The 14,369-nt window shown below is 47.5% G+C and overlaps 1 protein-coding gene across 1 annotated transcript in view; it reads right to left on the bottom strand.

Annotated features, from left to right (window-relative positions):
- The window catches only part of sdk1b (sidekick cell adhesion molecule 1b), a 354,443-nt gene that overhangs the window by 10,302 nt on the left and 329,772 nt on the right, over nucleotides 1–14,369 (bottom strand). The window contains exons 35-38 of the mRNA XM_061230637.1: nucleotides 8,616–8,672; nucleotides 6,973–7,074; nucleotides 1,083–1,198; nucleotides 1–117 (exon numbers count right to left, since the gene is read on the bottom strand). The exon at nucleotides 1–117 is cut by the window's left edge and continues 70 nt beyond it. Of these exons, the coding sequence (XP_061086621.1) occupies nucleotides 1–117; nucleotides 1,083–1,198; nucleotides 6,973–7,074; nucleotides 8,616–8,672 (392 nt within the window). The remainder of the gene's footprint in view (nucleotides 118–1,082; nucleotides 1,199–6,972; nucleotides 7,075–8,615; nucleotides 8,673–14,369) is intronic.

Here is a 14,369-nt window from a genome sequence, read left to right as displayed (position 1 = left end):
CTTCACCAGGTACGTGCTGTAGCTGGTCAGGTTCTTCAGACGCACGCTCGTCTCCGGGACGAACAGGATCTTCACCTTCTCCGTCTCGTTCCGGTTGTCCCTCTCCCAGTAATGGATCTGAGTCACGTTCGGGGAAAGTTTTTAACAAATCAGCCGTCAGGTTTGGCAGAGTAGAGGCTTCAAACGGCTTCGCACCCTCAAGAATTTTTCAAACTCTAGACCTCATTGACTCGATCAATCACTTGGCGAGGACAAAAGCCATCGTTATTCTGCTCTCAAGATTCAGGAGAGAATTTCTCTTCAGCATACATTTTTTTCTTTGAGTGCTAGTAGAGCATGCCACAGCAAGTTGGAATAAAAAAACATATGCATTCATATACATTAAAGTTGACTTTATTGTGCAGTAAATTTAATCTCTTCACCCATGTTCTTACTAATCTATTTTGTCTATTCTGTATAACTAGTGTGAGCACTAGTTATCAACAACACTGACGGATCTTTTCAACAATCACTTGGAAAGACATTATTTTTCAACATGGTTTTAAACCGGTAGCAATGGCATTCTACTCTTTGCTGAGACATTAAATTATAGTATAATAATAGTTGGAAATGAAGAGTATTAAATTTAAACGTGTTCAAATGTCTGAAGATCAGGCTCTGAATATCTGCTGTTCACTCTGGCTTTGACACAAGGTTATCTGCAGAAGAATTGCTGACTGGTAAACCAAGCAGAGCAATCTGGATTCAATAACACAAAAACAGAGAGTAGATTCTGTACAGAAGGGCAGAGTTCAGGCAGGTAGCACTATACGCTGCCAGGAACACTGAATAGGCAAATGCCACCAGCCAGGCAAGCACACAACAAATGATGCCTTCACAAACTATCTATAAAATTAATGTATACTGTTATCTGTTCGAAAACATCAGTGTCATTTACAAAACTATTTAAAACATCTTGGTGGATTGGCGTTAGAGTTCTCACAGATTGTGTCCTTTATTGTAACAGATGACCTGCTACATTAATAAGGAACAGTGCATGTTCCGGGTAGGGAGCTTGTGTAAATGTGAATGAGAGGGCTCACCTTATAGCCCTGAATGTTTCCGTTCTGAGTCTCCACAGGGGGTGGCTCCCACACCACCTCCAGCTGAGCGGACGACAGGCTGTTCACCTCAATGTTCTGAGGGGCCAGCGAGGGGGCTGCATGAAAGCACACAGTCAGTACAGCCAACTAACACACAGTCAGTACAGCCAACTAACACACAGTCAGTACAGCCAACTAACACACAGTCAGTACAGCCAACTAACACAGTCAGTACAGCGAAACTAACACACAGTCAGTACAGCCAACTAACACACAGTCAGTACAGCCAACTAACACACAGTCAGTACAGCCAACTAACACAGTCAGTACAGCGAAACTCACACACAGTCAGTACAGTGCAACTAACACACAGTCAGTACAGCCAACTAACAGTCAGTACAGCCAACTAACACAGTCAGTACAGAGCAACTAACACACAGTCAGTACAGCGCAACACACACACAGTCAGTACAGCCAACTAACACACAGTCAGTACAGCGCAACACACACACAGTCAGCTCTAAACAGAATACGCAAATTGCACAAGATCATTTTTTTAGTCGATCAAATGCTTTTGATTACTGATTGCTTTTCTGTATAATTATGTTCCATTTTAGTTTGTAAAATATGAGCAGAAATTGAAGTTGAAGTGAATAACTTGGATAACATGACACTTGTTGCATTAAATTTGTACTTTTAATTTCAAGCTAAACAAGCATAGAGTTAGTCAAACTGTAAACAGTGGAAAACCTCTTTTGGAAGACTTCACTTTTTATACAAAAATAAAGTTCTCGCAGCGCTATTTAAGAGACCACAGCTGACACCTTGTATTACATTTACAATTTCATTGAGAATTCTGAGTGTAACCACTAGAAGTCCTAGTAAAAGCCCAGAACATATTGATAAATAGTAGTAAAAGCTGAGCATACTGACAAACAACTGTTCCACACAGGCGGGACAAATAGAAACAGCATGGACAAGGCCCAACAAGACACTGTGGAATTGGAGGAGTACACAAACATGTGCACATGCCCGCGCGCACACACACACACACACACACACACACACACACACACACACACATGCACACAGACAACGAGAACGACAGTATTTGTGAAAGTTTAAACCTACATGTATGCATTCTTAATTGAATGGTCTTAGAGGACTACATGACTGTAGCCTAGAGGCTAAGGTACATGACTGGGACCTGGAAGGTTAGTGATTCAAGCCCTAGTATAGCCACGATAAGATCTGCAGAGCTGCTGGGCCCTTGAGCAAGGCCCTTAAACCCTGCATTGCTCCAGGCTGGATTGCCCCCAGCTTAATCTAATCAACAGTAAGTGGCTTTGGAAAAAATTGTCAGCTAAATAACTACATTTGTGTTAAATATATTAAATTACATGCATCCTTATGGTAAAAATAGCGCTGAGTGCTTGGGTTCGCGGGGGACCAATCCGCCCAGCCAAACCCCACACTGCGAGTCTGGTGCCCAGCAGGCCCTGGGTGACTGAGAGGAGCGCTGCTCTCCGTGGCAGGAGGGACGGTGACGCGGCTCGACCTTCACGCGCCTCCCCGGCACCTCCCTCCCGGCCTCACCTTCAGGAGGTGAGGTAATCACCAGGCAGTGACACCATTTGTTTGGCTCAGACCCGTCCCTCTCCTCGGCACAATCTCCCAGCCTGCCCTGCACTAATGATGATGTTAATAACCTCAGCCAGGTTGCCTAGCCAGCTGCTTTGGTTCATTATAAGAGAGTCATATTTACTGCTCCATTAAACCTCTCACCATGGCAGGGTGAAAAAAGTATTGTTAGTAAAAAAAAATTAAAAAATAATGAAAAAATAGAACGACGCCCACGGCTAAACCAGTTTGTTCACAACTTTAGGATTTGGCGAAAGGACCCCATAAATTACGTGCCCACCATCTGGAGCGTATCTTATAGATTGCGGTTTCATCTCTATAGGGGCACCATTAAAAAGAGAAAACAGTGCCAAGCAGAGCTCTCATTTCTCCTTCACCTGTTTCTTAAAATAAAAAGAGATGTTTTCCCATCTACTGCATAATAAAAGTACATCCTGGGCCAAGAGGTCACGCAGAGGCAGACGAACTGGCAACTGCCTGTAACTGACCAAAGATGAGACGCATTACCATAGACATCAGTGGAAGAAAAACAACTACACAGCATTTTTTGGTTTCACATATTCTTATTTTAGATTTCCTTTCATTGCAGCTGTTTGTATGAAAATTATATTTGATATATAGTAGCTCTAGAAACTATATCATATTTAAAATATGCACAGTACTGAGCAAAAGTCTTAGGCACCCTAGATTTTTTCATATAAATTTGGTCTTAGAAGTTTATTTTCTTCTGTATTAGTGTGTCAGTCAATATCGGCTGGTAGGTTGTTCCAAACTATTACATATATGTTACTTTACTTATTTTTTGTTATTTCATGAAATACAAATACATTCTCTGTAACATACATTTTTCGGGGGGGAAATTTGTTCTTTTCGAAAGCCACACTAATGTAGAAAAAAAAGAAAACCAAATTTATATTAAAAGATCTAGTTTGACTAAGACGTTTGCACAACACAGTATACATTATGTCAGGCTGTGGGGTAAGCTTGTCTCAGTGCAGAGTCCTGACTGTGCTAGTTCTGACTGTGAGCAGCAGGCCACAGCCTGCAGGGGGCCCGTATTATTGGTACTTCACCCAGGGAGCCTGCAGAGAAGAGAAAACATTTTACACAGCCTTTTAGTTCCACAGGCTACATCCTACTTTCACTCAATTCTGCTTCCCTTTTCTCATGTCCAAGTCAATGTCATACTCACTGAGCAGTTCCTTTGTGCACATCTATGATGCCCGGCAAGGATACAAGTACACAATTTGGCCTCATTTGAATAGCGTTTTATAATTCCCAAGGTCTTAACCGGTCCAAGTAATTTGGTTTCATAATGCTCTATGTATAAAACGAAGCCACATCCGCAAGCGGGGAGGATGAAGTCGAGCATAGTGTAGCGTTGTTAGGAGCAGAGCATGGAACATAACCTGTTCATCCCCTTATGAGATGACCTCAACTTCTGATGCAACTTTCTGTTGCAAAAGTCAGTAATCCTTTGAAAGAGAGGCGCAAAACGGAGAGGGAGAGACAATGGGACACAAACAAAGGGAGAAAGAAGGGACTTAAATCTGAATAGCTCAGTATGGTGAAGACTGACATAAGCAGGCATGAGATTCACCAAAATAAGAGAAGATTGAGGCACGGAACCTACTGCAAGCTGTCTTCTACTTCACTTCAAAACCTGTCGACGCAATCTACATTTTTATTTCCACAGATAGCAACATCCTCAGAGACAAATGCTTGCGACCTTGTTGCCCCAGCACCCCGGCGCTCTAACCGAACGGACACATCTGTATGTGAATTTCATTCCGGAAGGTTCAATTGCCTTCGCATCGCTCACCGGGAGGTAATGCACTCGCCCCGTCTCCGGAGCGGTTGCCATCGATTGCCGCAAAACATCCAGGTCACCGTGGGGAACGCACGCACACGCGCATCTGACGCACGGTACGGGTGACATGTAAATGACAGCCCGTTACCAGCCATCCCTCTCCCCGACAGAACCGCGCTTCCTGAAAACAGAGACGTTCAACCTGTCTGTCCCGAGATGAGAAATACGCTCGCCCCAAAGGACATCATTGCTCCACGTTGCAAATCTGGCAACCATAAATTGCACGGAGAGGAAGAAGCGGAGCAATGCAGGAGACAGGGTGCCCTTACTATAAATGACTGGGCGAACATTAGACTACTGTCAGCCGCGGCTGAAATGAGGAATCTGCCCTGGCGGAACAGAAGGTCACGGTGTGGGATGAGGGCGCGCTTATTATCCATCTGACAGGAGACAGACGCCACCGATTCACCAATCTATTAGGAGCGCCCGGGAAAGAGCCAAATGGATATTGGCCAACCACAACCCCATTTGTCCAAATAATGGCCAGCTGGGAAGTTTGGTGGCTGTCAGGCCTCTAGAACTTAAACAATGTTTCCATCGCCTGCGCTAACGGGAAAGCGTGTGACCGTCAGGGCGGGCCGGCAAAGTCGTGTAGCACGCCACGTGATAGCTAGCACTTAACCCAGCCATGGTTTAGGCAACGTCCTAGCCCACAGCACAGCAAAGCATAGCCTAACACAGTGAAAGCATTGTACAGTATATAGTACAGCATATGCATAGCAGCCTATAGTACAGAATGGCATAGCATAGCATATCACAGTCTATATCACAACGTAGCATGCCATAGCATAGTCTGTAGCACAGCATAACACAGTCTATAGCACACTGCATTAAGCGCAGAGCTGATTACCGCGGCGACCAGATCGCGAGGTCCGCTCATCTGAACAAGCGTACAGGAAAAGGAGGGGGGGAAAAAAGTTTCCAATAAACATGTCCTCCTAAGGCGCTGATTTATCGCGCAACTTTGAGAAACTTATTGAGATTCCGCAGGAAGAGCAATCCACTTTTGAATATGATGTATAGTCACACGCGTAGACACAGAGGCATTTTCTCTGAAAACAAATCTGATTAAAAAAAGGGTAGGATTACTGGGAGAGGAGGAGGGGAAAAAAGGAGCGGGGGATTGAAAAATGGACACGGTGAGGACTCTGGCCATAAATATGGAGGGGAACGGCGGTGATGAATGTGGAGAAGGCCAGGAGCAGTGCGCTGTGACAGCCATCACTCTGTCTGAAACGCCAGGCATCACACGCCCAGGGGCTGAGACGCTCTCCTCTCGCTCTTTCACCGGGAGCAGGGCCCCGCATACAGGGGGCCCCCGCATACAGGGGGACCCCGCACCTCATACCCCTCAGCCCACCTCGGGCTCCCCGCTGACCTGCTACATTACCGTACATTTACATTACAGCCGTGCCTTACCATGCATCCTCACTCCCGGGCCTGGAGAGCCGCAGGGTGTGCTGGCTTTTTTTTACTCCGCTTAATTAAAACTTAAACTTGACTGATCAATCAAAGCAGTTCATTACACTGTTAACTCACCTCACCTGGATTCTCGAGTCTGAATCGGTTGCTGATATTAAGGCGAAAACAAAAACCAGCACACCCCGCGGCTCTCCAGGGCCAGGAGTGAGGACCACTGGGTTACACTGATTAAACTAAGCAGGAGCCAATCCCCCCAGGATCAATGTGGGTTAAGGGCCTTGCTCAAGGGCCCAAGAGCACCACTGACTGTATTGTGGCTACACCAAGGTTTGACCCACCAACCATCCAGGTCCCAGTCACGTACCTTAGCCACTGGGCTATAGGTTACAGGCTGCCCCCAACACCCGCCTTCCATCTTTCAGACAAACAGCCCACTCCATTCACCTCTAGTCATACCAGGTGCACTCATACACGAGGGGGAATACAGAGGGGATGCTTATGGAAAGATAATTACAATAGAAAATGAAAGATTAATTATCCAGATTGACAACAGTATTCACCCATAGAGCTGAATAATGGAGCATCAGAATGATTTTATCGTGCACTAAATGTCTATTTGATCTTCTTACAGTACATACCATAACACCCACATTCTTAATTCATACAATTGTTCTAACATCAAATTTGGAGATAAATGAATATATACGGGACCATTATGGTAATGACGATGTATAAGTACCCTTAGGAAACCGTGAGCTTACAGGAAAAAGATATGGCAGTATGCCGAAATGTTCACAGTCGCTCCGCCATTTCAGCACAACACACTTACCTCTGACTTGACGGAACAAAGCAGCTTGCTCAAAGTACTTGGGTTTTTACTGTGGCATAATTTCGTTACGTGGTGTATAATTAGGGCGCTACGACGTGGCGACTGCACAATATGGACACAATTCCTACCTGCTTCTCCAACGAAAACCTCCACAGGTGCACTGGGGGGGCTCTCGCCAATTATGTTGTAGGCTGTCATCACAATCTCATAGCGTTTGTACTTGTTCAGCTCTGAGGAGATGCAGAGGCAATCACAATGAGGGAGAATGAAAACATTGGACAGGCGCCATGCCTGTCACAGCCACACAACCCGCTAGAATAAGTACAAGACTAAAGACATGTTTTGTATTATAATGACACACATTAGAACATTCGTCATATATTCATCACATTTCTGTATTTGATTTATCTTGGTTCATCCAAGCTCTTAAATGAATGTTTCATTTAAAAGCTTGGGCTAAATCTCAATTTCACCATTAAAGAAGTATCCATATATAAACATACATGTCCACATACTTTCTCGTTGTCATTTCTTTGTTGTCCTCTCAATTATTGCCTATTATGTTCTTTAAGTGTTCTTTGTACCATTATGTTCTTTGAGAGTTCTTTGTACCATTATGTTCTTTGAGTTTCCCTCCTTAATTTCCAGACTGCAGATTGCTAGACCTGAATGCTTGTTGTACTATATGCATCTGTGTACTTTCCATATTAAGAATTTTTTTTTTAAACACCCACTAAATGTGTGCTGCTTTAGATATAAAAGTATCCCAAAAGCGCAAACATTCTTCCCTTAGTGTCATCTCTTCCTTTCAAGTCCGAAAACAAAGCCATTGTTCAGTCTTTTTTTCACCAGATTTCAGCCAGTGCAGGTATTGAGATAAAGATAATTGCTGTAGACTGTCATAGATCTTTATTTTCTTGTTAAGAAAACAGGTGCTATCAGGCAACTGTCGATAGCAGGAGCTGAGGGCGAGTTTGTGGATCTCAGCGAGGAGGAATTTTAACAAGATTTTATAGATCTGTTTCTTCCCCAGGGAAATAGCACTTTGGACCTCCACCTCCCCCCGCGGACCCCATGCACTGACTAACAAGCCTCTCTCCAGACTGAAAGAGCCGCAGAACTGCGCACAGACGGAAGTCCACCATCTGTACAGATGGAGCGCTCGTGGGGGCAGTTCTCCCTTACAGTTTTGCAGTCTTAAAAACAGAAACCACCATCTGAGTTGATGAATGCAGGCTTCATAAAGGTAGGTTCTTTTACTGGATGTGTCAAGAGAGTCGGAGCTGTGCTTCGGGATTAAAAATAAAATGTAAAAGCACAGATGCGAGTATGCACTTTGCAGTCAGACGGCCTCCGAGACGGAGACCCCTTTGGTTAATTGAGAATATCTTAGCAGGACCTGCTAAACTAGCGACTCGGAATGAAGTGTGCTTATTTGTAATACAGCAGAGTGGGATCAAGCACTCCGCCTGCGCACTCGGAGAGACATGACTCCGCACGTCACGGGAAAACGCAGCGCAGAAAGGAAAACTCTCCAGACATCTGAGGATCTGCTTTTACACCCGGGAATGTGACACGCCACTCCGACAATCTCCAGGCTAAATTGTTCCCGGGTTCACAGACAAAATAGGCAAATTAGAGGAAGTGCTTGTTAACACAGAACAGGGTGCGCGTTTGGGATTACGCGCTTTTGCCAGAAGGAGCATGAATATTTTGTTAAAACTTCAAAGTAAAGCACACTTAAATAGACCAGCAATTAAAAGAAACTTACGCGTTAACTCGAATTCTGTTAACAAAGCACTGCTCACAGTCTTGAAAGTGCTTTTGGCTGTTTGAGGCAAACAGAGAGAAAAATAATTTGTTACATATAAGAAAAAGCTGCATCACAAAACAACTTGAAAGAAAAACATCACAAGCACAAATATAAGTACAGAAATTCGGTGTGGGAAGACTTTTAACTTTTACTGTAAATTTTACATTAATTGACACTGGCGCACTGATGTCAGCTGCACCATCACAGGATGCCACGATCGACACCAAGCTCTGGGCAAAAAAAAAAAGCCGAATGCAGTTACCCCTCCGGTTACCCATATCAACATCCTTTAAGGCGTCAGAAATACCCTTCAGAGTCATTTGCACATTCCTCACGGCAACACACGACATACATTCTTCCTGAAGACTCCTCAGCTTTCCACAACAAAGCCACTACAGGCTCATTAGCACTGGAAAGTCACACAAAGACACGTGGTCCAGGGACTGTCAGTGGACCCAGAGCGCTAGTCTGAGAGGCGCTAGCTGGGAGAGGAGACGCATTAGGCAGCGTTTGCTTGGGTGTGAGGAGGTGGTTCACGCGTGAGGTGGTGTTAACACGGTGACGGCGAGCGCGGGTGGGCTGAATGCTCACAGAACAGTGGCAGTGCATTACGTACACACGCTCCCAGAACAGTGGCAGTGCATTACGTACACAAGCTCACAGAACAGTGGCAGTGCATTACGTACACATGCTCACAGAACAGTGGCAGTGCATTACGTACACAAGCTCACAGAACAGTGGCAGTGCATTACGTACACATGCTCACAGAACAGTGGCAGTGCATTACATACACACGCTCACAGAACAGTGGCAGTGCGTTACGTACACACGCTCACAGAACAGTGGCAGTGCATTACGTACACACGCTCCCAGAACAGTGGCAGTGTGTTACGTACACACGCTCCCAGAACAGTGGCAGTGCGTTAGGTACACACGCTCCCAGAACAGTGGCAGTGCATTACGTACACACGCTCCCAGAACAGTGGCAGTGTGTTACGTACACACGCTCACAGAACAGTGGCAGTGCATTACGTACACACGCTCACAGAACAGTGGCAGTGCATTACGTACACATGCTCACAGAACAGTGGCAGTGCATTACATACACACGCTCACAGAACAGTGGCAGTGCGTTACGTACACATGCTCACAGAACAGTGGCAGTGCATTACATACACACGCTCACAGAACAGTGGCAGTGCGTTACGTACACACGCTCACAGGACAGTGGCAGTGCATTACATACACACGCTCCCAGAACAGTGGCAGTGCATTACGTACACACGCTCCCAGAACAGTGGCAGTGCGTTAGGTACACATGCTCCCAGAACAGTGGCAGTGCATTACATACACACGCTCACAGAACAGTGGCAGTGCGTTACATACACACGCTCCCAGAACAGTGGCAGTGCATTACGTACACACGCTCCCAGAACAGTGGCAGTGCGTTAGGTACACATGCTCCCAGAACAGTGGCAGTGCATTACATACACACGCTCACAGAACAGTGGCAGTGCGTTACGTACACACGCTCACAGAACAGTGGCAGTGCATTACGTACACACGCTCACAGAATAGTGGCAGTGCGTTACGTACACATGCTCCCAGAACAGTGGCAGTGCGTTACCCACAGACGATCCCAGAACAGTGGCAGTGCGTTACGTACACATGCTCACAGACCAGTGGCAGTGCATTACGTTCACACGCTCACAGAATAGTGGCAGTGTGTTACGTACACACGCTCACAGAACAGTGGCAGTGCGTTACGTACACATGCTCACAGAACTGTGGCAGTGCATTACGTACACACACTCCCAGAACAGTGGCAGTGCATTACATACACACGCTCACAGAACAGTGGCAGTGCGTTACGTACACACGCTCACAGAACAGTGGCAGTGCATTACGTACACACACTCCCAGAACAGTGGCAGTGCATTACATACACACGCTCACAGAACAGTGGCAGTGCGTTACGTACACACGCTCACAGAACAGTGGCAGTGCATTACGTACACACGCTCACAGAACAGTGGCAGTGCGTTACGTACATACGCTCACAGAACAGTGGCAGTGCGTTACGTACACACACTCACAGAACAGTGGCAGTGCGTTACGTACACATGCTCACAGAACAGTGGCAGTGCGTTACGTACACACGCTCACAGAACAGTGGCAGTGCGTTACGTACACACGCTCACAGAACAGTGGCAGTGCGTTACGCACATGCTCCCAGAACAGTGGCAGTGCGTTACGTACACACGCTCACAGAACAGTGGCAGTGTGTTACGTACACAAGCTCACAGAACAGTGGCAGTGCGTTACGTACACATGCTCACAGAACAGTGGGAGTGCGTTACGTACACACGCTCACAGAACAGTGGCAGTGCGTTACATACACACGCTCACAGAAGTGGCAGTGCGTTACGTACACACGCTCCCAGAACAGTGGCAGTGCGTTACGTACACACGCTCCCAGAACAGTGGCAGTGCATTACGTACACACGCTCCCAGAACAGTGGCAGTGCGTTAGGTACACATGCTCCCAGAACAGTGGCAGTGCATTACATACACACGCTCACAGAACAGTGGCAGTGCGTTACGTACACACGCTCACAGGACAGTGGCAGTGCATTACGTACACACGCTCACAGAATAGTGGCAGTGCGTTACGTACACATGCTCCCAGAACAGTGGCAGTGCGTTACCCACACACGATCCCAGAACAGTGGCAGTGCGTTACGTACACATGCTCACAGACCAGTGGGAGTGCATTACGTTCACACGCTCACAGAATAGTGGCAGTGTGTTACGTACACACGCTCACAGAACAGTGGCAGTGCGTTACGTACACATGCTCACAGAACAGTGGCAGTGCATTACGTACACACACTCCCAGAACAGTGGCAGTGCATTACGTACACACGCTCCCAGAACAGTGGCAGTGCGTTACGTACATACGCTCACAGAACAGTGGCAGTGCGTTACGTACACACGCTCACAGAACAGTGGCAGTGCGTTACGTACACACGCTCACAGAACAGTGGCAGTGCGTTATGTACACATGCTCACAGAACAGTGGCAGTGCGTTACATACACACGCTCACAGAAGTGGCAGTGCGTTACGTACACACGCTCCCAGAACAGTGGCAGTGCGTTACGTACACACGCTCCCAGAACAGTGGCAGTGCATTACGTACACACGCTCCCAGAACAGTGGCAGTGCGTTAGGTACACATGCTCCCAGAACAGTGGCAGTGCATTACATACACACGCTCACAGAACAGTGGCAGTGCATTACGTACACATGCTCCCAGAACAGTGGCAGTGCGTTACCCACACACGATCCCAGAACAGTGGCAGTGCGTTACGTACACATGCTCACGGACCAGTGGGAGTGCATTACGTTCACACGCTCACAGAATAGTGGCAGTGTGTTACGTACACACGCTCACAGAACAGTGGCAGTGCGTTACGTACACATGCTCACAGAACAGTGGCAGTGCATTACGTACACACACTCCCAGAACAGTGGCAGTGCATTACATACACACGCTCACAGAACAGTGGCAGTGCGTTACGTACACATGCTCACAGAACAGTGGCAGTGCATTACGTACACACGCTCACAGAACAGTGGCAGTGCATTACGTACACACGCTCCCAGAACAGTGGCAGTGCGTTACGTACATACGCTCACAGAACAGTGGCAGTGCGTTACGTACACACGCTCACAGAACAGTGGCAGTGCGTTACGTACACATGCTCACAGAACAGTGGCAGTGCGTTACGTACACACGCTCACAGAACAGTGGCAGTGCGTTACGTACACACGCTCACAGAACAGTGGCAGTGCGTTACGTACACATGCTCACAGAACAGTGGGAGTGCGTTACGTACACACGCTCACAGAACAGTGGCAGTGCGTTACATACACACGCTCACAGAAGTGGCAGTGCGTTTCGTACACACGCTCCCAGAACAGTGGCAGTGCGTTACGTACACACGCTCACAGAACAGTGGCAGTGCGTTACGTACACAAGCTCACAGAACAGTGGCAGTGCGTTACGTACACAAGCTCACAGAACAGTGGCAGTGCATTACGTACACACGCTCACAGAATAGTGGCAGTGCGTTACGTACACATGCTCCCAGAACAGTGGCAGTGCGTTACCCACACACGATCCCAGAACAGTGGCAGTGCGTTACGTACACATGCTCACAGACCAGTGGGAGTGCATTACGTTCACACGCTCACAGAATAGTGGCAGTGTGTTACGTACACACGCTCACAGAACAGTGGCAGTGCGTTACGTACACATGCTCACAGAACAGTGGCAGTGCATTACGTACACACACTCCCAGAACAGTGGCAGTGCATTACATACACACGCTCACAGAACAGTGGCAGTGCGTTACGTACACACGCTCACAGAACAGTGGCAGTGCATTACGTACACACACACTCCCAGAACAGTGGCAGTGCATTACATCCACACGCTCACAGAACAGTGGCAGTGCGTTACGTACACACGCTCACAGAACAGTGGCAGTGCATTACGTACACACGCTCCCAGAACAGTGGCAGTGCGTTACGTACATACGCTCACAGAACAGTGGCAGTGCGTTACGTACACACGCTCCCAGAACAGTGGCAGTGCGTTACGTACCCACGCTCACAGAACAGTGGCAGTGCGTTACGTACACAAGCTCAGAGAACAGTGGCAGTGCGTTACGTACACAAGCTCACAGAACAGTGGCAGTGCGTTATATACACACGCTCCCAGAACAGTGGCAGTGCGTTACGTACACACACTCCCAGAACAGTGGCAGTGCATTACATACACACGCTCACAGAACAGTGGCAGTGCGTTACGTACACACGCTCACAGAACAGTGGCAGTGCATTACGTACACACACACTCCCAGAACAGTGGCAGTGCGTTACCCACACACGATCCCAGAACAGTGGCAGTGCGTTACGTACACATGCTCACAGACCAGTGGCAGTGCGTTACGTACATACGCTCACAGAACAGTGGCAGTGCGTTACGTACACACGCTCACAGAACAGTGGCAGTGCGTTACGTACACATGCTCACAGAAGAGTGGCAGTGCGTTACGTACACACGCTCACAGAACAGTGGCAGTGCGTTACGTACACACGCTCACAGAACAGTGGCAGTGCATTACGTACACACACTCCCAGAACAGTGGCAGTGCATTACATCCACACGCTCACAGAACAGTGGCAGAGCGTTACGTACACACGCTCACAGAACAGTGGCAGTGCATTACGTACACACGCTCCCAGAACAGTGGCAGTGCGTTACGTACATACGCTCACAGAACAGTGGCGGTGCGTTACGTACACACGCTCACAGAACAGTGGCAGTGCGTTACGTACACATGCTCACAGAACAGTGGCAGTGCGTTACGTACACATGCTCACAGGACAGTGGCAGTGCGTTACGTACACATGCTCCCAGAATAGTGGCAGTGCGTTACGTACACATGCTCCCAGAACAGTGGCAGTGCGTTACGTACACATGCTCACAGACAAGTGGCAGTGCATTAAGTTCACACGCTGACAGAATAGTGGCAGTGTGTTACGTACACACGCTCACAGAACAGTGGCAGTGCGTTACGTACACATGCTCACAGAACAGTGGCAGTGCGTTACGTACACACGCTCACAGGACAGTGGCAGTG

Source organism: Conger conger, chromosome 2 (assembly GCF_963514075.1).
Source record: "Conger conger chromosome 2, fConCon1.1, whole genome shotgun sequence".
Lineage (NCBI taxonomy): Eukaryota > Metazoa > Chordata > Actinopteri > Anguilliformes > Congridae > Conger > Conger conger.
The sequence above is the reverse complement of the archived record's forward strand: the minus strand, read 5'-3'. Positions and strand labels throughout refer to the sequence as shown.